The sequence below is a fragment of the Cololabis saira genome, chromosome 15 (assembly GCF_033807715.1).
Source record: "Cololabis saira isolate AMF1-May2022 chromosome 15, fColSai1.1, whole genome shotgun sequence".
Lineage (NCBI taxonomy): Eukaryota > Metazoa > Chordata > Actinopteri > Beloniformes > Belonidae > Cololabis > Cololabis saira.
In genome coordinates this window covers 36,942,084-36,964,692 of record NC_084601.1, presented here as the reverse complement: position 1 = coordinate 36,964,692, position 22,609 = coordinate 36,942,084, and the positions used below count along the sequence as shown (strand labels likewise).

Below are 22,609 nucleotides of genomic sequence, written 5' to 3'. Positions count from 1 at the left end.
AGCTCCCAAAGCACTTGCGTCTACCTCTAACTTGAAGGGCAGAGTAAAGTCTGGAGCAGCAAGCACCGGGGCACTGCAAAGCAAAGCCTTGGCCTTCTCAAAGGCCTGCTGACAATCTGAAGTCCAAGCAAACTGTTTAGCATCACTGAGCAAACTAGTTAAAGGAGCTATTACAGAGGAAAAGTTACGGCAGAACGAGCGATAGTAGCCAGCCATCCCAATAAAACGTCGCAGCTCACGTTTGTTCGTTGGGGCTGGATAATTAACAATAGCCATAACCTTAGCATGCACAGGCCGTACCTTTCCCAATCCAACTTCCTTGCCCAAGTAAGTAATTGTTGCTTTTCCAAATTCACATTTGGCCAGGTTTATAGTGAGCGTAGCTGCTGTCAACCTGTCAAACACCATTCTGAGTATGTGGATGTGTTCTGGGAACGTGTCTGTAAAAATGACCAAATCATCCAAATATGCATTACAGTTAGGAACACCAGACAACACCGTGTTAACTAACCTTTGAAAGGTAGCTGGAGCATTTCGCATCCCAAAAGCTAACACATTATACTGCAGAAAATCATCAGGAGTGGCGAACGCAGAGATCTCAGAAGCACGGGACGTAAGGGGGACCTGCCAGTAACCTTTTAATAAGTCAAGCTTGCTCACAAACTGAGCTGAGCCAACATTATCAATGCAATCTTCCATCCGTGGAAGTGGAAAGGAGTCAGGTACTGTAACTGCATTGACCTTTCGAAAATCAGTACAAAACCTTGGAGTACCATCCGATTTTGGCACCAATAAGCAGGGTGAACACCAAGGGCTGGAGCTTGGTCTAGCCAAGTTATTATCCAACAGATACTGTACTTCTTTCTTCATCGCTGCCCGCTTAGCCGCGTTGGCACGGTATGGATGCTGCCGGATGGGTGTAGGATTACACAGAACTATATCATGCTCAATCACTGAAGTACAGGTGGGAGTGTCATTGAAGAGCATTGGATACTCTGAAATCAACTGGCTAATATCAGCACGTTGTTCCACAGACAAGTGGGCCAGGTGAGAAGACAAGTCTGCCAGTATTTCAGAGTTAGCCAGCCTGGCTCCCTGCTGTGGGGCATACCTCAGTTTCAGACCATCCTCATCCGGAGCAGTGTTAAACACAGTAGACACTGAAGCTACTGCTGACACAGGTGCAACACTGCGCTCAGATGGATCTGGGGTACGAGCATGATACAGCTTGAGCATGTTAATGTGACAAACACGGTTGTTACGTCTACGGTTAGGAGTGATAATAACATAGTCTGTGTCACTTAGCTTCTCCACCACCGAATAAGGACCTGAGAAGCGAGCAGACAATGCAGAACCTGGAACAGGCAGTAATACCAGCACTTGATCTCCTACACAAAAGGATCGTGCCACAGCTCTCTTGTCATAGTGCTTTTTCATGGCACTCTGGGAGGTGACAAGCGCTTCTTTAGCCAGTGAGCAAGCCTTGTGTAAGCGCTCTCTAAACTGGCTTACATATTTCAATATGTTTGTGGACTTTGAGAATCTGCCAGGAGTCACAATTTGCTCTTTCAGGACCTGGAGTGGTCCTCTCAACGTGTGACCAAAAACCAGCTCCGAGGGACTGAATCCCAGTGACTCCTGAACAGCTTCTCTCAGTGCAAACAAGGCAAAAGGCAGTCCATCATCCCAGCTATTTCCCTCTACCAAACAGTATTTTCTCAATACCGACTTGAGTGTCTGATGCCAACGTTCGAGGGCTCCTTGTGACTCAGGGTGATAGGCCGAAGATACTCTGTGCTCAATTCCTAGAGACCCCAGGACCTGTTCAAACACACGAGACAGAAAGTTAGTACCTTGATCTGTTTGAACCACCTTGGCAAATCCAAAGGTAGAGAAAAACTTTGTCATGGCTTTCACCACTGCCTTTGCAGTAATAACTCGAAGAGGTATAGCCTCCGGAAACCGAGTGGCAGTACACATTAGAGTAAGAAGATACTGGTTACCATTTCGGGTCTTGGGCAGTGGTCCAACACAATCAATGATGACATGACTGAACGGTTCACCCATCACCGGGATAGGATGGAGAGGAGCTGCAGGAATGGTCTGGTTAGGTTTTCCGGTGATCTGACAGTGATGACAGGTTTTGCAAAACTGCGCAACAGAAGACCGCAACTTAGGCCAAAAGAAATGCTTCAGTACCCTGTTATAAGTTTTAGTTATCCCCAAATGACCAGACCAAGGAGTCTCGTGAGCCAACAGCAGAACCTGGTGGCGAAAGGGGGTAGGCATAACCACCTGGGTCATCACACCCCAGTCCATGCCAGCTGCAGCAGGCAATGACCATTTCCTCATTAGCAAGTCATTTTCCACAAAATAGGCTATTGGTTTGCCCCTTGCAGCCACAGGGGAAACAGCCAATGCAAAGCAATGAGCTAAAGAGGGGTCAGTTTTCTGGGCAGCAATTATCTCGTTGCGAGTAACTGGAAGTGTAATGGAAGGCATATGGACTGGCTTTGATTTTACCTTCGCTTGGCCAGTTGAATGCTGGGGGAAAACGTCAGTCGCAAGTGGTGTGGCCAAAATGGAGTCTGACAAGTGAACCGCCCCACTCTCCTTACGTGCCTGAGCTCGTGTAAGCACACAGGCTGGAAATGTACCTGGGTGGACATCTGAGCCACTTGGCATAGCCATGACATTGGGGTGTTCAACAATCTCCAGCACCGGGCAAACCTTGTCACCTGCAATGTCGTTCCCCATAATGAGGTCTATACCAGGAACAGGCAAAGCAGGGCACACAGCTACCTTAAAGCAGCCAGAAACCAGTTTTGTGTCAAGAAACACATTGTGTAGTGGAACTTTAATGAAACTCATATCAATTCCTTGAGCAATGCTGTGTGCACCAGAAAATGTAGCATCCGACAGAGGCAGCACCTCATTTAGCAGGAAGGACTGAGCCGCCCCAGTGTCTCTCAAAATATGAATCGGTTTCTTACGACCGGGGTCACCAACCAAGGACACCATTCCCTCAAATGGCTTGAAGCCGTCACAGCATGTAGGAACCGCACTGGTTGGAGTCTGCTCAGACACTGTCCTAACAAAACCCATCGGTTTAGCATTAGCAGGTTTAGAGGAACCAGAATTCTTTCTCCTCAACTGAAAACAATCCTTCTGGACATGACCCTTAGTGTGGCAATAATAGCATTCCCTCTCCTCCTTAGCACCGGCAGGAGGGGCAGAGTTAGCCACACCAAAACCCTTACCTCGAGGCGCCACAAACACCTCCTTATGGGTCAACATATACTCATCAGCAAAAATAGCGGCTTCATGAAGCTGAGAGACCTTCTTCTCATTCAAATAAACAACACAACGCTCTGAAGCACACTTCTTAAACTCCTCTAAGAGTATTAGCTCTCGAAGTCCAGCAAAATCAGTGACTTTGCTAGCAGCACACCACTTATCAAACCGTTCGCCCTTCTCTCTAGCAAACTCTACAAAAGTTTGAGTGGGACTTTTCTTGAAGTTTCGAAATTGCTGCCTGTAGGCTTCGGGTACGAGCTCGTAGGCTCTGAGTACAGCAGACTTACACACATCATAATCAAGACTATCGGCAAGAGGCAATGAGGCTATTACGTGTTGTGCTTTACCGGTTAGCTTGCACTGCAGCAGTGGACCAGTTCTCTTTTGGCCAATTAAGAACAGTCGCAAGGCGTTCAAAAGTATGAAAAAAAGAATCCACTTCCGTTTCTCGGAAGGGAGGAAGTTCTATGTGCCGAAATAAATCATATCTACCAGGTGGTGTTGGCGAGGCAGTGGAGGTGAGTGGACCATGGGTGCCAATTGAAGCGGCAGGAGCCGCCACAGTGGATGGAGAGACGAAGGCGGAGAAGGTGGACGGTGCCACAGGTTGGGGAGAGGACTCCAGCTCCAACTTACGCAGCCTTATGGCTGTCTCCAGTTGGAATTCCAGCTCTAGCCTGCGGATGGCAAGCTGCTGGTCAAGTTCAGCTCTCTGAGCTCTTTCCGCAGCTTCTCGGAGTTCCCTTTTCTGCTCCCGCTCTCTGTCGAGGCGAGCCAGACGCAACTTGAGCTTAGCGCCATCCAGGGACCCCGTTGGGGACGGTGAGTAAGCGTTAGGGTCCCCCTTTGGCAAGGTCGGCGTCGACCTTACCCTCACCACTGTTTCCGGGGAGGCTGCACCAACCAGCCCAGCCTCCAGAGGGCCACCCAGAACACCTCTGTCCACTAACCCCTCCAGCACCACTGGTTTTAACTCCCTTTTAAGGGCACCACTGTCAGTCACAATACTATAATGTTTGGCCACCGAAATCAGGTCAGCCTTGCGACACTTCTCAAATGACTCACGGGAAGGGTTTGCAATGAACTGGTTTAAATCAAAACCGGATGCCATGGTACAACAAAAAACGCACAAAAACCAACTATCACCTCAAGTCTAGAGAACCAAGTATTTGCACCCCCAAATGCTCAGAAATTTCCCGGACGAGCCCCCACTTTCATGTTACGAAACCCCTGGTCAGGCCATGTACAGGTGTTGAGACCAAGGGTCACATAGCATGACATTTAAACCAGTAGGGAACCCAAGCATAAAAAGGTGCAAATAACAGAGACAACACAGGGTTTTAAACTGGTGTGCTTGATTTTACTTACACCCCAGCAAGATATTTACAATATTTACAAGTGTACAAAATGACCAAACAAAAGTATGCCACTGCCAGGGGACGTGGATGTTGCCAAAATAACAAATAAGCAGCTAAGGATGAACACAGTTCTATCTAACTGTCTAATAAGGAAACCAAAAGCCTGTCTGCCTAACTACACTAACCAGTGGGACAAAAATACAATAGTGGCAACCATCCCTTACCTAATGTGACTAAACATAGATTCTACTACGTGATGCCTGTGTATAGGGGCCCCCGTCTTACCTGTCCCAAGGCAGGGCATGTACACCAGACTATGAAGCAGAATAATAGCAATAACAGCAGGATGTGCTTCTGGACTCTAGCTAGCAAGCAACCATCAACTTGCTATGAGAGAGAGCCAGCAGGAACTGGCAAACAGGGCACAGGTGGAGTTGATTGGAGGAGGGCACAGGTGGAGTTGATTGGAGGAGGGCACAGGTGGAGATGATTGGAGGAGGGCAGAGACAGGGAACCAGAGGCTGGCCAATGGGAGATGGGTGGTGAATGGCTGCTGGTTATAGACCTCACCTGCAGAGAATGAGTGGTAGGGAGGGGAGGAGAAGGTGGAAGAGAAATGCAGAGCCACAGAAAATCCTACCTCTGTGGCACGTAACACCCCCTGTTGTAGTGAACCTGGAAACTGTAGTCCCTGGTACGTCACTTCCACCACCCTTGAAGCGAGCTCTACGAGCTTGAGGGCCCGAAGCTTGTCAGGCTGCTGTCCAAGCTCTGCCTCAGCACCTTCCTGCTGACATTGGCGCACTTCAGCAGGGTGATCCGGTGCTCTCAGAGATGTTGACGTTTTGGCAGCAGCAACAATATCCCAACCATGGAGAACGCAGGCGGCTGTCCCAGCTAGCGGTGGTGCTTCTCAAACAGTGGGATAGGCTGACTGAACAAGCGGGAATGATCTACAGAAAGGTTGCCTGGCCCGATGGTGGAGAAGCAGTTCTCCAGGTACTGTTACCGGCTGCGTTAAAGGAGAAGGTCCTCACCGAGGTTCACCAAAACCATGGCCACCAAGGTGTGGAGAGGACCTTGGAATTGCTAAGGCAGCGTTGCTACTGGCCGGGTATGACCTCCGATGTGAAGCGTTGGTGTCAAACCTGTGAGCAGTGCCAGGTGGCCATGGACTCAGGGCCACCGGTCCGAAGCTAGAGATACATGCAGCATTCTAAGGCTTATACATACAAGACTTTTCATTTTTTGCGGCTCCAGACATATTTGTTTTTTGTGTTTTTGGTCCAATATGACTCTGTGGCAGGGTGCGTGCCATGGGGGGCCCGACCGAAGGACGGAGAGACACAGAGTTTCGTGCAGACCCTTTTTTTTTTTTTTTTATTTCACAACACCCACATGTGCATAAGCATCACCCAGGACACAGCTCCTCCGACCCCTTTTCTGTTGTCCAGCTTCGCCTTATAAGGCTGGCAGGGTGGAGAAATCCACTCAGGCGGATGGGACACAGGTGCGCGTGTCCTATCCACCTCTCCACCCTGCCACAGACTCTTTCAACATTTTGGGTTGCCGACCTCTGATCTAGGAGTTGAAGACTGTCATGTACCTGCAGCAACGAGCTCATTTGCACCTTCATGGAGGAGGAATCACTGTGATAATCTCCTTCTTTGATTTCTGCAGTGCTTTTAACAGCATCCTGCATGACTGAATACCTGACAGGCAGCACACAATTTGTCCGTCTGGGCAGTGTTCTGTCTGATGTGGTGGTTAGTGATGCTGGAGCTCCTCAGGGGACTGTGCTTTCTCCGTTTCTCTTCACCTTGTACACCAATGATTTTCAGTCCAACACTGAGTCATGCCACCTACAGAAACTCTGGGATGACTTGGCTGTTGTCGGGCGTATAAGAGGGGGAGTACAGGTAACTGGTGGACAGATTCCTGGATTGGACTGAACTGAATCACCTGAAGCTAAATGTCTGCAAGACCAGAGAAATGGTGATCAAGTTCAGCAGGAAGAAAAAGCCTGCAGATGTTACCGGCCTCAGGTCTAGGGGTGTCTGGCAGCAAACACTCTCCTGAATGGTACTGGAAGGAATGCAGGAAACAGGTAGCTGTTGTCAGTTGCTCAAATGCAGACTTATATGGTCTGCCATGCCCCGCACTTGAGCTTGATCCCTCCCCCCATTACCCATCCTACATCCTCCCTCTAGTGGACAGAGACTGACACAATATTTATTAGAACAGAAGAATGAGAGTAGATTAGAATAATAAATGAAATGTGTTCTCTATTTTTAAATTGGTTGAATAGCTGAATTTCCAAAAAAGTAGGGGTGTCTGCTTTTATAAAAGTATAATTTGAGGCGCCTTTTCTAACCCTCTAAATTAACAGATTGACAAATACAGGATTTAAAAAAACACTGCAGCTGTCACAGTCTGAGGTTGAAGTGGGTGTGTCTGGCTCCTCCCCCCCTACCTGACAACACCTGCAATAACTAGTGCAATCATGCCCACAGTATTTAAGCCTCAGTCTCTCTTCAGTCCATGCCAGATTGTCTTGTGTTCTCCAAGCCTTCAGCCGTTTATCAAACCAAGTGAGTTTTTCAAGTTTTTGACCTTTTCGACCTTTTTCATCCCCCAGACCACGTTTTTGCCTAAGCCCTTGCCGGCGGTACCTCTGCCTTCGCTGACAGCTTTTTTGAATTTTGACCCTTGCCTGCCCCTCTTCGGATTTTTGCCTGCCCCTCTTCGGATTTTGCCTGATCCTTGCCTGCCTTGATTTTTTCAATAACTCTTTTGAACAGTTTTCCCTTTGTGTCTGCAATTGTGTCCATTCTTCGTGTGCCTGACAGAAGCATTTTCCAGATCCAGATGTGGGCTGTGTTGCTCTGGTGTGGTAACCTCTCTGATAAGAGGGAGAGAGTTCTGATAGCAGGAATTCAAAATGTTGGATGGATGGATATTTGTTGTCTGAGATTGGTGGCTCAATCCTTTTTTAGAGCACATTTTACTTTTGTAAATCTGAACATCTGTACTTATGAAATGTAAGGAACGTTCTTTAAGTCCAGAATTAAGTTTTAAGCTGCCACCGCAGAACTTGGAAGTCTTAGAAACGTGACTAATGATATCTGCCCAGGACAGCTAAATGGATTTGATTCACAAAGTAATCTCAGAGTCTAGTAGCACCTCCTCATTACACATCAACGCATGTTTTTTGTGAATTTGTGTTCAATTTAAACACTCAACATTTTATGCTAACTCTATACACAGGAAAATCCCCAAACTTGAATTATTGACGACAGACATATTCTAAGTCACGGAATTGATAGATGATTCAGTCTCAAAATCAGAACTAATTCATAAAAAAGAGACATAACTAGTCTCTGCTGGAGTCAGTGGGAACATTTCCATAGAAGCACTTTGCATCAGCAGCACCACGCTCCAGTGATCTGGGAGAGTTTATAGTCCTGACACTTGAACTCTGGATGACTGACAGCTGTCCTTCATGACAACAGAAGACCCAGAAATCCTCCTCATCAAAAACATGACTCTGATCTGCGTCCTCATCTGGACTCTCCTCTGCTGCTGCTTCACAGGTAAAGTCCAGAGAATCCAACTCCTCTCCTCTATGAACATCTGTCCCTCTGAAATGAATCTGACAAAACCATGAAGCTGTTTTCTGTTTGTGTCTCTGTTTCCTCAGAGTCCAGAGGTCAGGTCACAGTGACTCAGCCTGGATCAGTGACTTCTGCTCTGGGAGGCTCCGTCCCCATCACATGTAAAACCAGTCACAATGTTTACTATGATCGCTACTACTATTTAGCCTGGTACCAACAGAGAGATGGAGGAACTCCTAAACTGCTCTTTAATAATGATGGCAGTCGAGTATCAGGAACACCAAGTCGTTTTACAGATGGTGGATCAAACTCTGACTTCACTCTGACGATCAGTGGAGTTCAGACTAAAGATGCAGCAGTTTATTACTGTCAGAGTTTTCATGTCATCAACAGGAAAGATGTGTTCACACAATGAAAAACAGTCGTACAAAAACCTCCCTCAGTCAGACTGAACAGAAACTGAACTGACTGATACACTTCTCTGAACACACACACACACACACACACACACACACACACACACACACACACACACACACACACACACACACACACACACACACACACACACACACACACACACACACACACACACACACAATACATTAACAATGTTGAACTGTTGACATTCAGATTAAGTCATAATGAAAACACATTAATCCTTTACGTGACAAGTGACATCATTTAGTAACTTCAGAACTACATTCTTGGTTTTTACAATAAAAAGGTATGAAGTTAATAAAGGTCCTTTACAGTTTTTGCCCATTGCTTGAACACTATTAGTGGAGCAGATTATGACCCGGATCGTTCAGTTGCGGATACAAGCATGGAAATTGGTACACATACTCATCAAACCCCACTCTATTCAAAAGTACCGCGTGCCACGCAAAATTTTAAGGGGACGGCCCCTAAAATCCAAGATGTCCGCCCATAAATGTGGTTTTTCCTTTATAACTCGAGATCCATCGATTTTAAGCCCCATGAATATATTGAATGTGATTATAAATGTGGGCATTGCGGAAATTTTGGTACCAAGTACATGTCTGTATCTATTACGGTTCTTGTAATACAGCATATAGCATATAGGTACTTTTACAGACTCGGGAGCAGGGCCGGATTTAGCCTGGCTGACTAGGTCCCCAAGTCCCCAAAATGCATAGAAAAAGATGCTCTATGCTGTCATCATTTCATCTTATATCCATATTTTATATTTCTTATTGGTTTTATATGTTGGATGCCCTACCTGACACTACCCTCTGCATTTACCCGGGCTTGGGACCGGCACAAATAGGATACATTGATCACAACCCATCCGCAACAACTGCCACAACATCCTTCCATGGGACCAGCATCTCCGTCTTCCAGCATCCCACTCAGGAAAATGGGGGACAGGAGAGACAGAAAATCCGATTTGGACCTGATAAAGTCAGGTCAGTTCCAGAACTGCCTGACACATTCACAAATATTCTTCCTGCCTCCTTTAAAACAAAGAATCCCCTACCACCAAAATGCCAAATACCAAAGACAGGTACAGGTGGCATTGGGCCCCAAATCGCACTTGAGTACCAGTGGCTAGAGAAGGTCATGGTGACAGAAAAAATAGATGGTGCCGTGAACCTGACATGGTCGTCACACCATGCATCAATGAAGAGAAGTCCAGAGTTTCAAGTGAGCATTACTGCATTACTTCCTCTGCTCCGTGACCAAGCTCATTCCGTTGCTACTGTGAAGCATGTAATGGAGAAAGTGCGGGATGTTGTAGCACATCTCAACCCTGGCCAGGTTCCTGTTATCACAGCTGACCAGCCAATCTATGCCCTGGCAAAGCAGGTGCAGTGGCAATGGCCTGAACAATATGGAGAAGACAAGTACCTTGTCATGTTCGGTGATGCAGCCTCAACAGGGCAGGTTGTCCATCACTGCAGTGGTAAACAACCCCTTACGCAAAATTGGTGGACAGACCACACCGTCTTCTACATACCTACTGACTGCAGCACCCCCCAACTGGGCTGAAATCTCCAGCACCCTGTCATACGAGATGCTGAGACCATGCTCATACATCATTTCTACAAGACTTCTCTTTCTTGTTTTTGCAAAGACAGATAGTCCCATGTAGATGGGAAATGGGGTTTCTCTAGCTTTTGAATGCCTGTGTGTTGTAGCTTCTTTATATTGTGAGTAGCAGTTGTACTGTAGGAGTTGGGCAATGGCCTGGTCTGACTTTGAAGCTCCAAATCTCAGCTGTGATTTGATATCTCCTCCATGTTCAACCATGCTGATGAACTGAAGAAGAAGGTTAGGCGTGGCATTTTTAATAGCACCCTCTGGAAATGTGCCATCAAAACTACAAGGATGATCTAGTATGTTTTTCCTTAAAATCCTTGCTGCTTTGGAAATAAGTACTGCTTCTGAATATTCAGAAGACTGTGTAAGTGCTGTACTCACATCTTTATTGAAAGCAAGAAACACATCTCTTCCCTTTTTATGAGTCTGAAGTTCTGGAATTTCTGCTGCATAGAACAAAAACATGCATGCCAAAAAAATGTTTCGTAGTTGCTAAAATGATTATTTCAAGTTCATGGCAGCCATCTTGAACACTGGACTTAGAATTTTATAATCCTACTTAAAACCCAACTTTAATAACCCTACTTAAAAAGGTTAGGAAAAAAACATTTTCATATTAGCCTTAATATTCACTGAACAACAATCAATGTTCAAATGTCTATTTCTCCCGCGAGTCTGTAAAAGTACCTATATGCTATATGCTGTATTACGAGAACCGTAGTAGATACAGACATGTATTTGGTACCAAAATGTCCGCAATGCCCAAATTTATAGTCGCACTCAATATATTTATGGGGCTTAAAATCGATTCATTTCGAGTTATAAAGGAAAAACCACATTTCTGGGCGGACATCTTGGATTTTGGAGGCCGTCCCCTTTGAATTTTGCGTGGCACGCGGCACTTTTGAATAGAGTGGGGTTCGAAGAGTATGTGTACCAATTTTCATGCTTGTATCCGCAACTGAACGATCCTTGCTATTTTTGGCCTTAATCTGCTCCACTATATAGACCTATGCTTAAACTAAAGTAACACAACTTGAAACTTTTGTTACCATACCTCAAACACATGTACCCATACCTTAAACCAAAGCGCTGCTTTGCACTCTAGTTGCAATTCTGCAACACACTTAGTCCTTTATGCAACACACTTGGTCCTGCATACTAGACTCTATTTCATACTTAAGACACTTCGTTCACAAATGAAATCTCAGGGTGCCATTTGGAAAACACATGTTTCCAAAATACAAAACACATCGGTTAATTGCAACCATTCAAATACACACCTGAAGGCACCTGCTTGCTAAACGTAACACCAATCAGCCAGCTACAAAAAGGCCTCAGTTTAGCCATTTCAAGAACTTTGCAAGCATGGATGGAGGGAGAGCAAGAGGCAGAGGGAGAGCTAGAGGACGAGGAAGAGGAGGGCAAGGACAAGGTCAAAGAGGCAATGCACGGACCTCCATATCTGACGATATAAGGGCAACTTTGGTGGATCATGTTATAGATCATGGCCTGACAATGAGGGAAGCTGGGCAGAGAGTCCACCCGCAGCTCAGCCGCTTCACAGTGGCATCTATAATACTGTAAGAACATTCAGACTGGAAAACAGGTATGTTTTCCCCTCTCTACCTTCTACTCAGATGGTATTTACAGCACTCTACAGTATATCACATTACCACATCACATGTACAGGGTATTGCAGGGTTCAGTACAGTGGATGATACATTATATACAGTGAAGTACTGTAAGAAAAAGAATCAAAATGATGACAATTTGTGTTTGTATTTCTCTAGAATGACTAAAAAAACCCTCTGGGGGAGGACGCCAACGCCTGTTCACACAACAGCACACAACATGAGCCCACGTGCAGTATGCACAATTATTTGTTTACAGTATAGTGTTTTTTCTAATTATTTTTTTTAGTTCACATTACTATGTACAACATTGAGTAGGCCTATTTGGTTTGGTTTGGTTTTGGTTGCTTGAAAATGTGCCTGCTGAAAAAACAAAAATAAAAAAAATAAATCAAAGACTGCAGTGTTTTATATAAAGTAGACTAGTGTGTTCTCCCTGATCTGAAAGTGTATGCATATGATACAAGTGTGTGTCATTTTGTCATCAGAGTTACATTTTGACCAAGTATTTTTAGGTTTTGATAGCAGAGTCTAGGCAGTGATAGTGGAGTTTCAATTTGACACAGATGTGAATGGTATATTTCCCAGTGTTGTGTCATGCTTTCTTGTGTGTAGAGTTTTGGCACAGTGAGCAAAATTTTGCTAAATGTGTTCAAGCAACGGGCAAAAACTGTAATATTCTCCAATAACCCTCTATAGTTGAAAATTTGACATTTAAAGAATTGTATTAACTTACAAAATGTTAAGAGTGATTTTAGAAACCCACTTCCTTAGTTTTAACATTAAAATGTGATTTCTTTTGAGATCTGGTGACCAATTCAGGGAGTACGACCTTTGACCTGAACAGAACTGGAATACTGTAGAGTTCAGCTGATCCCTGAGACCAGATGGATGGATGGATGGATGCATGGATGGATGGATGGATGGATGGATGGATGGATGGATGGATGGATGGATGGATGGATGGATGGATGGATGGATGGATGGATGGATGGATGGATGGATGGATGGATGGATGGATCTCTACTCCCAATCTTTTCTACTCCCAAGAAATTAACAGATATTCAAAGAAAAGTGTCCTGAAGAGTTGATCTGTATCAAATTTGTTAAAAAATCATGTTGTCAAACTTGATAGCTACTTAATTCAGCAGTAAACCTCTTGATGTTTTGAGAAACAGCAGCATCACCAGAGTGGGTGAAGTGTGTCACACCTGGCTCAGGTGAAGGTAGTTTCCACCTCAGCACTAGACCAGACTCTCTCAGCATAAGGAAGGGATGGCAGACAGACACTACAGGCCAAGGCTCAGGGAGGTTTATTTCCTACAAGCATAAAGGTTAAATTAAATTGCGGCGGTCCCAACATGCCTGTGGTGAAGACAAAACAGCTCCTCACAGTGACACAGCAGCAGCAGGGCAAAAAAACTGTAGGGGTTTTCACCTTCTTTTAAACCCTCATTCTTCTCCGGGACTCCAACCACTCCGGAATAAACCATTACAGGTCTTAACAACTTTAACCATCATGGTACTTTTAAGCAGGGTCCTCCCCTCTTTTAACAAATGAATCATATTTGAAATGTTTTTATCAATGTCATTTTAGCAGTATTGATCAGCAACATCCCCTTTTCAATTCCCAGAAAGAAAGGTTTTACTTGGTTCTCTCCACCTGCACTCCTCACTGAAGCAGCTGTACTCCAATCAGCACAATCAAAGATACTGAACATTAGATCAGGTTTATTTTATTTGTCCCGTAGGGAGATTTGTCTTCACTTGCAGTACATTTCATCAACACCAACACTAAATAAAAGACATAACAACAAAGACAACTTAAATGAGAGCAGAAAGCGGGCAGACAGATGAGCGGGGCCTGCTGTTCAGGGCAGCTGTGGCTGCAGGGATCAGGCTTTTCCCAGCCCAGCCCTCCTGAACTGAAGAGTCTGAACCTGCACCCTGAGGGGAGTGGGGGATATGATGGTCCAGTGGCTGACTGATGTCTTGGACTATGGCTAGGCGTGAGAAACTTGTTATTTAGTTCTGTGAGGTTGGGTGTGGGGAGACCGATTATTTTAGCAGCTGTGTCTGTGATGCGTGTGAGTTTGGTCAGATTTGGCTGTAACCTCTTATATAGATATTTATTGTACAAACACATAAGTGATAACTATAGATTTCATGTAAAGTACTGGACTGAAATCAGCACAATGACCATGAATAACCTTGTTAATGAGTTTCACCTTCTCACAGAGTCATGAAATTCTTTTTTGGAGAAGACTTAGGAAACTCAGGATCAACTTTCAAGGACAACAGATTTTATTTGAAATATGTCAAGACATCAGAGAGGTGTATGGATATAAAAACGATTCATCTGATCTATAATGAACGTTGGATGAACTTACCTCCGTCATGGCTGAATGTAAATTATGATCTTGCTTTTCCAATTAATTGTATAAGATATAATGAACTGCAGTATATGAGCTCAGGATTTCTTTCTTTAGCAGTTTTTCAGGAATGATTCAATCTAAATGTTGTTACTTTAAGGGTATTTATATATTTATTGTAACATCACATAAGTGATAACTATGGATTTCATGTACAGTACTGGACTGAAATCAGCACAATGACCATAAATAACCTTGTGAATGAGTTTATTGTTTAAAGCCATCATCAATGCAACAAGAAGGAAAACATAACTGTTGAAACATTTCAGGGAAAAAAGAAAGAGAGAGAGAGAGAAGTAGAAGAGTAAAAGCAGGTTGAGAGTCCCAGGGAGTCAGGTCAGGACTGGGAGCACTGGTCTCTCCTCAGGGTCTCTGAGACTGGAGTCTGGGAGCCCTGGGTGGCCTCACAGGTCACAGAGAGCGCCTTGGTCCACTGGTCTGCAGGGAGTCTCAGGGTGCTGCTCCAGCTGTAGTGGCCGTCCTCCTGCAGCACCCCGGGGCTCCTGCTCTCCTCCCAGCTGCTGCTGCTGCTGCTGCCGTCCACCTTCCAGGACAGACTCCAGTCTGAGGGGAAGCCCTTGTTGGCCAGACACATGAGTGTGGCCGTCCCCTGCTGCAGCTCCCCACTGGACAGGACTGTCAGGGAGGGGGGGACTCGGCCCACTGCAGAGTAGAATAAATGATACAGTTAAGATGAAAAATCCACCTCAGTGTTTCACTTCCCTCTCTTATGTGTGTAACCGTGGTAACAGACAAGCATCACTGCTGAACCACAGCAACAGACAGGTTTCAGAACTAAAGATAAAACTGTGATAACATTTCATTCTTCATATATTTTCATGTTTTTGTGGTTTCTTTTTAGTACAGTTCTCAAAATGTACTTTAAATATCGACATACTTCTAAAAGCTCCTTTTAAAAAAATACTTTTTGTACAAAATGTAACAATGTGTCTTTAATTTTATCAAATATCTTTCTACAGTGGCAGGAATAACTAAAACAAGAATGTCTTTGCACTTTAAACGTAGCAATATTCATTATTTATATATATATATATATATATATATATATATATATATATATATATATATATATATATATATATATATATTAGGGGTGTCACGGTACACACAAGTCACGGTTCGGTACGTACCTCGGTACAGGGGTCACGGTTCGGTACGGGTTTGGTACGGGTTCGGTACGGGTTCGGTACAACGGGAAAAAAAATACAAAAAGTCCCAAATGTATAAGACGAGTTTTTTCTTCCTTTATTTTGATCATAGCATTTGAAAGTTAAAGTTTGTTCAATTGGCTACAAAACTAAAAAGCATCTCTTATTAAAGTGTAAAATAAATAGAATAATGGGCAGAGCCGTCTGGGGGCGGAGTATTCTCCATGGGCCTTATGATAGTCATTTTAACGTTCAACAACATCATCCTGCCCATCAAACTACATTTATTCTCACTTTTATTGAGCCAAGCCTATAGGCCTATGCTGCAGAAAGCAGAGTAAAGTCTCACACACACACACACACACACACACACACACACACACACACACACACACAGACTCAGTTCCATCTTTGATACAGCTTAAACACAAAAAAAAAACATAACTGGTCTAAATTACACAATCTATTTAGATAGATAGACACAGCGGTCTATAACATTTCTGAGCTCTAGAACAGAGAATAGACTCGGCGGTCTAGTTGACAACAACACAAACTCATTCAAATAAGCAGGTGGTCAAGAATACCACAACATTCTGATAAATAAATTATTTATGGAGGTTACACTGACTCACCAATGACAGTTGACTCTTCCATAACCCAAAATAATCCAGGTAACGTGGAAAACGGGGTAACATTCAAAACTTTGTAGGTTTTAAACTTTAGCGCTAATCTCCTTCACGGCAAATTTGCTGTGACTGTTAAGGCTGATTTATGGTACCGCGTTACACCAACGCAGCGCCTACGGCGAAGGTGCGCGTCGCCGCATAACCTCGCCGTAGACTGCGCCGTACCCTACGGCGTATGCTCTGCGTCGATTTAACGCAGAACCATAAATCAGGCTTTACAGCCAACCCGCTTTGGCTCGCGGCCGGATTCAGGACAGTTGTAAATTAAGAATTAGAACATTTTATCGTTATTATAGCCTACAATTTATGATGATATATGAATTGCACATATATTTATTGATATGCACAGACTAGCACACATTTAGGTCTGTAATGGAACGTGACTGTTGATATTTATAAGGGGAAAAAAAACGATGATTGATTTTTTTATTTTATTTATTTATTTTTTTTTCTCAACTCAGTCAGACGTATTCGCCGTATGACTGCGTGAACCGAACCGTGACCCCCGTACCGTGACGGGACGGGACGAATATTAATACCGTTACACCCCTAATATATATATATATATATATATATATATATATATATATATATATATATATATATATATATATATATATATATATATATATATATATATATATACATATACTAAAAAGCCTAATGTAGAATAAAAAATATTTTGAGTTGTTTAAACAGGGTTTGTCTTATTTTCTGAGCAAACGTCTCTAACAACAGATTACACACAATCAACCCCAACATAAAGTCATGTGGAACCTTGTTGTTTTGAAAATTAAGGATGTTGTTCATTCAAAGTTCTTCTGTGTTCATTTTCAATCGTCATCAAAACTCAGAGTTCACATTAGAAAAGTCCTACAAAGTTATCAGTGACACCGACAACATGTCTCACTATTTAAATGTTTCTCTGATAGCTAATTAACTTTAATAATCCTTTAAAAGGTGTTAAGAGCATTTCTCCCTTAAATATAAATACTGTTAACCACTGAACTACATATCAAACTCATCAAATCAATGAAACTGAGAAACGTCCTGTTCAGATTTAACACTGAAGTCTAGATAGAGCTAATATGACTAAATTAAATTCAAATTTTTTCTTAGAAACATTTTTTTCAAACTTGATAGAGAAAATAATTCAAGTGTTTCCTACAAACAAAATATTGAACTGAAGAAGTCTTTCAAGTGTCTCAAAATGTAAATGTCTCCTCTTCAAAAATTACTGCAATCCTGTCAAATACTGTATTGTTGAATGTTTTAATAAAATCTATTTTTATAATATAAGATAGAAAAAGAAAAAGACTTGAGGTCATTAAATGAATCATAAATACTTACAGTTAACATCCAGTCTGGTTCCTCCACCAAACGTGTACCACAGTGATACAAACTGATGAGACCGTCGTACAAAAACCTCTGACTGCAGAGAGACACGCTCTCTGACTCTGAAACAAACAAACTCTACAAAACATGTCATTTTTTTCTAGTCAACAGCTAATATAACAAATATGGAGTTATACATGTAGCACAGATCCAAACTCATTTTATTTTCTATGTCACAATTTTATTACCGTAATCAAACCTTTTTCTTTTGACAGAAATAAAAACTTTTTTGTGAAAAACTTCCCAAAGTTTGTGACTCGTAAAAACTCCATATTCTTATGTGCAACAAGGTAAAACTAAAATATCAGTTGAATTTCATTCATGTGATTTATATGAAGTTTATAGTAGATGTCACGCAGGACACTTTAGAGATAAAGTAAACAAACTGACAATTACATAATGAAAATGTTTAGTTGCAATGATATTCTCAGGGATTTATGCATGAGGAGAAGAAATCTATTTACTGTGACACAGAGGTGGTGAAAAGAATCATAAATATAAAAAAAAGTAACTTCTTTTGAGAACTGGTGACCAATTCAGGGAGTACGACCTTTGACCTGAACAGAACTGGAATACTGTAGACTTCAGCTGATCTGAGACCAGATGGATGGATGGATGGATGGATGGATGGATGGATGGATGGATGGATGGATGGATGGATGGATGGATGGATGGATGGATGGATGGATGGATGGATGGATGGACGGACGGATGGATGGATGGATGGACGGATCTCTACTCCCAATCTTTTCTACTCCCAAGAAATTAACAGATATTAAAATAAAAATGTCCTGAAGAGTTAATCTGCATCATATTAGTTTCTAATATTGTTGTAAAACTTGATACCTTCTTGATAGTGTGAACCTATTGATCTATTGATGATCATCATCATCATCAGAGTTATGAAGTCTCTGCTGGAGTCAGTGGGAACATTTCCATAGAAGCACTTTGCATCAGCAGCACCACGCTCCAGTGATCTGGGAGAGTTTATAGTCCTGACACTTGAACTCTGGATGACTGACAGCTGTCCTTTATGACAACAGAAGATACAGAAATCCTCCTCATCAAAAACATGACTCTGATCTGCGTCCTCATCTGGACTCTCCTCTGCTGCTGCTTCACAGGTAAAGTCCAGAGAATCCAACTCCTCTCCTCTATGAACATCTGTCCCTCTGAAATGAAGCTGGCAAAACCATGAAGCTGTTTTCTGTTTGTGTCTCTGTTTCCTCAGAGTCCAGAGGTCAGGTCACAGTGACTCAGCCTGGATCAGTGACTTCTGCTCTGGGAGGCTCCGTCACCATCACATGTAAAACCAGTCAGAATGTTGCTTACTCCAACTATTTAGCCTGGTATCAACAGAGAGATGGAGGAACTCCTAAACTGCTCATTTATCGGACTAGCACCAGACAATCAGGAACACCAAGTCGTTTTACAGGCAGTGGATTAAACTCTGACTTCAGTCTGACCATCAGTGGAGTTCAGGCTGAAGATGCAGCAGTTTATTACTGTCAGAGTGCTCATTACATCAACAATCTGTGGTCGTTCACACAGTGAAAAACCGTCGTACAAAAACCTCCCTCAGTCAGACTGAACTGAAACTGAACTGACTGATACACTTCACTGAACACACACACACACACACACACACACACACACACACACACACACACACACACACACACACACACACACACACACACACACACACACACACACACACACACACACACACACACACACACACACACTTTTCAAACTCACAGGAACAGTTTCTGTCAGGAATGTAGAGAAACATAGTTTAGCTTCAGAGAACCTCTGTAAGACAGAATCACACGCCTCACGAACGTTATCGTAGAAGTTAGCAGAGTAACAACCCTCTTCAAGTCGTCTCCCTGTGTCTGTTGTGAATGAATACGTATCATCAATAAGGCTGATTACTACGCTCACACAGAGCCACTTTTTCTAAATTCTCATGTTATTAAATTTTATGATTTGTTTTATTATAAGATCATGCAAATTATGTTCAGAGCAAAATCAAAAATGCTCCATGACTCAATACAGAGGTTCTTTTCAATTCAGGAGACTCCGTATAATCTTAGAGGTGTCTGCAATTTTACAGTACAAAAAACTAAAAAAGGTATGAAAAGGAGACGCGTCTCCATTACTGGAGTTACATTCTGAATTATGCCAACATAAATTTAAAAACACGTTATTCTCTTTTGGTTTTTAAGAAAATGGTTTGTAAAACTATTTTTGAAGCTTATAAGTGAGATTGACTATCTGTAAATGTTTCTTTGCTTTTCTATTGTCTTTTTGGTTTTCTGGAGGTCGGTAACCAAAAAAAGAAAGTTGATAATAAAGGATAGGCTTTTATAAGCAGTTTGCTTCTGCCTTTGCTCTTTTCAGTCATTGTTCAACACATGATTATTGGATTTGTGTGAAATTTTAATGCTGTGCACAATGTTTTTTGGTGATTGAATAAACTTCATTCATTCATTCATTCAATGTCAAGTAAGGGTTAATATATTTAAATATACTGGATAAATATGTTTATTTATGTTTATTTGTGTTCTCAACATATCATAGTGATGGACTTTTGTACTACAGTAATGAGTTTATTGTTTAAAGCCATCATCAATGCAACAAGAAGGAAAACATAACTGTTGAAACATTTCAGGAGAAAAAGAAACAGAGAGAGAGAGAAGTAGAAGAGTAAAAGCAGGTTGAGAGTCCCAGGGAGTCAGGTCAGGACTGGGAGCACTGGTCTCTCCTCAGGGTCTCTGAGACTGGAGTCTGGGAGCCCTGGGTGGCCTCACAGGTCACAGAGAGCACCTTGGTCCACTGGTCTGCAGGGAGTCTCAGGGTGCTGCTCCAGCTGTAGTGGCCGTCCTCATGCAGCACCCCGGGGCTCCTGCTCTCCTCCCAGCTGCTGCTGCTGCTGCTGCTGCCGTCCACCTTCCAGGACAGACTCCAGTCTGAGGGGAAGCCCTTGTTGGCCAGACACATGAGTGTGGCCGTCCCCTGCTGCAGCTCCCCACTGGACAGGACTGTCAGGGAGGGGGGGACTCGGCCCACTGCAGAGGAGAAGAAATGATACAGTTAAGACGAAAAATCCACCTCAGTGTTTCACTTCCCTCTCTTATGTGTGTAACCGTGGTAACAGACAAGCATCACTGCTGAACCACAGCAACAGACAGGTTTCAGAACTAAAGATAAAACTGTAAGAACATTTCATTCTTCAAATATTTCACGTTTTTGTGGTTTATTTTTAGTACATTTCTCAAAATGTACTTAAAATATCGACATACTTTTAAAAGCTGAATTTAAAAAAATACTTTGTGTACAAAATGTGACAATGTGTTTTTCATTTTATCAAATATCTTTCTACAGTGGCAGGAATAATTAAAACAAGAACGTCTTTGCACTTTTAACGTAGCAATATTCATTACATATGTACTAAAAAGCCTAATGTAGAATGAAAAATATTTTGAGTTGTTTAAACAGGGTTTGTCTTATTTTCTGAACAACATCTCTAACAACAGATTACACACAATCAACCCCAACATAAAGTCATGTGGAACCTTGTTGTTCTGAAAATGAAGGATGTTGTTCATTCAAAGTTCTTCTGTGTTCATTTTCAATCGTTGTCATCAAAACTCAGAGTTCACATTAGAAAAGTCCTACAAAGTTATCAGTGACACCGACAACATGACTCACTATTTAAACGTCTGTCTGATAGCTAATTAATGTTAATAATTATTTAAATTGTCTTAAGAGCATTTCTCCATTAAATATAAATACTGTTAACCACTGAACTACATATCAAACTCATCAAATCAATGAAACTCAGAAACTTCATGTTCAGATTTAACACTGAAGTTTAGATATAGTTAACATGACTAAGTTCGATTCAAATTTTGTCACAAACATTTTTTTCAAACTTGATAAAGAAAATAATACATTTATTTCCTACAAACAAAATGTTGAACTGAAGAAGTCTTTCAAGTGTCTCAAAATGTAAATGTCTCCTCTTCAAAAATTACTGCAATCCTGTCAAATACAACTGTATTGTTGAATGCTTTAATAAAATCTATTTTTATAATATAAGATAGAAAAAGAAAAAGACTTGAGGTCATTAAATGAATCATAAATACTTACAGTTAACATCCAGTCTGGTTCCTCCACCAAACGTGTACCACAGTGATACAAACTGATGAAACCGTCGTACAAAAACCTCTGACTGCAGAGAGACACGCTCTCTGACTCTGAAACAAACAAACTCTACAAAACATGTCATTTTTTTCTAGTCAACAGCTAATATAACAAATATGGAGTTATACATGTAGCACAGATCCAAACTCATTTTATTTTCTATGTCACATTTTTTTTACCGTAATCAAACCTTTTTCTTTTGACAGAAATAAACACTTTTTTGGGAAAAACTCCCCAAAGTTTGTGACTCGTAAAAACTCCATATTCTTATGTGCAACAAGGTAAAACTAAAATATCAGTTGGATTTCATTCATGGGATTTATATTAAGTTTATAGTAGATGTCACGCAGGACAGAGACAAAGTAGACAAACTGACAAGTCCAATTGCATAATAAAAGTGTTTAGTTGCAATGATGTTCTCAGGAATGTATGCATGAGGAGAATAAATCTATTTACTGTGACACAGAGGTGGTGAAAAGAATCATAAATATAAAAAAAAGTAACTTCTTTAGAGAACTGGTGACCAATTCAGGAAGTACGACCTTTGACCTGAACAGAACTGGAATACCGTAGAGTTCAGCTGATCTGAGACCAGATGGATGGATGGATGGATGGATGGATGGATGGATGGATGGATGGATGGATGGATGGATGGATCTCAACACTCAATCTTTCCTACTCCCAAGAAATTAACAGATATTAAATTAAAAATGTCCTGAAGAGTTAATCTGTATCATATTAGTTTATA

At 42.3% G+C, this 22,609-nt stretch overlaps 3 gene segments (V, D, J or C); 1 reads left to right on the top strand and 2 right to left on the bottom strand.

Moving 5' to 3' along the window:
• Positions 1 to 14,687: 14,687 nt before the first annotated feature.
• Positions 14,688 to 17,743, bottom strand: LOC133460901 (Ig kappa-b4 chain C region-like). The segment is given in 2 exon segments: positions 14,688 to 15,062; positions 17,605 to 17,743. Coding segments are annotated over 2 exon segments (465 nt in total).
• Positions 17,744 to 18,721: 978 nt separating this feature from the next.
• On the top strand, positions 18,722 to 19,203 carry LOC133460900 (Ig kappa chain V region 3381-like). The segment is given in 2 exon segments: positions 18,722 to 18,773; positions 18,881 to 19,203. Coding segments are annotated over 2 exon segments (375 nt in total).
• A 1,191-nt stretch (positions 19,204 to 20,394) lies between these two features.
• LOC133460899 (Ig kappa-b4 chain C region-like) lies at positions 20,395 to 21,946 on the bottom strand. The segment is given in 2 exon segments: positions 20,395 to 20,723; positions 21,808 to 21,946. Coding segments are annotated over 2 exon segments (468 nt in total).
• Positions 21,947 to 22,609: the final 663 nt, after the last annotated feature.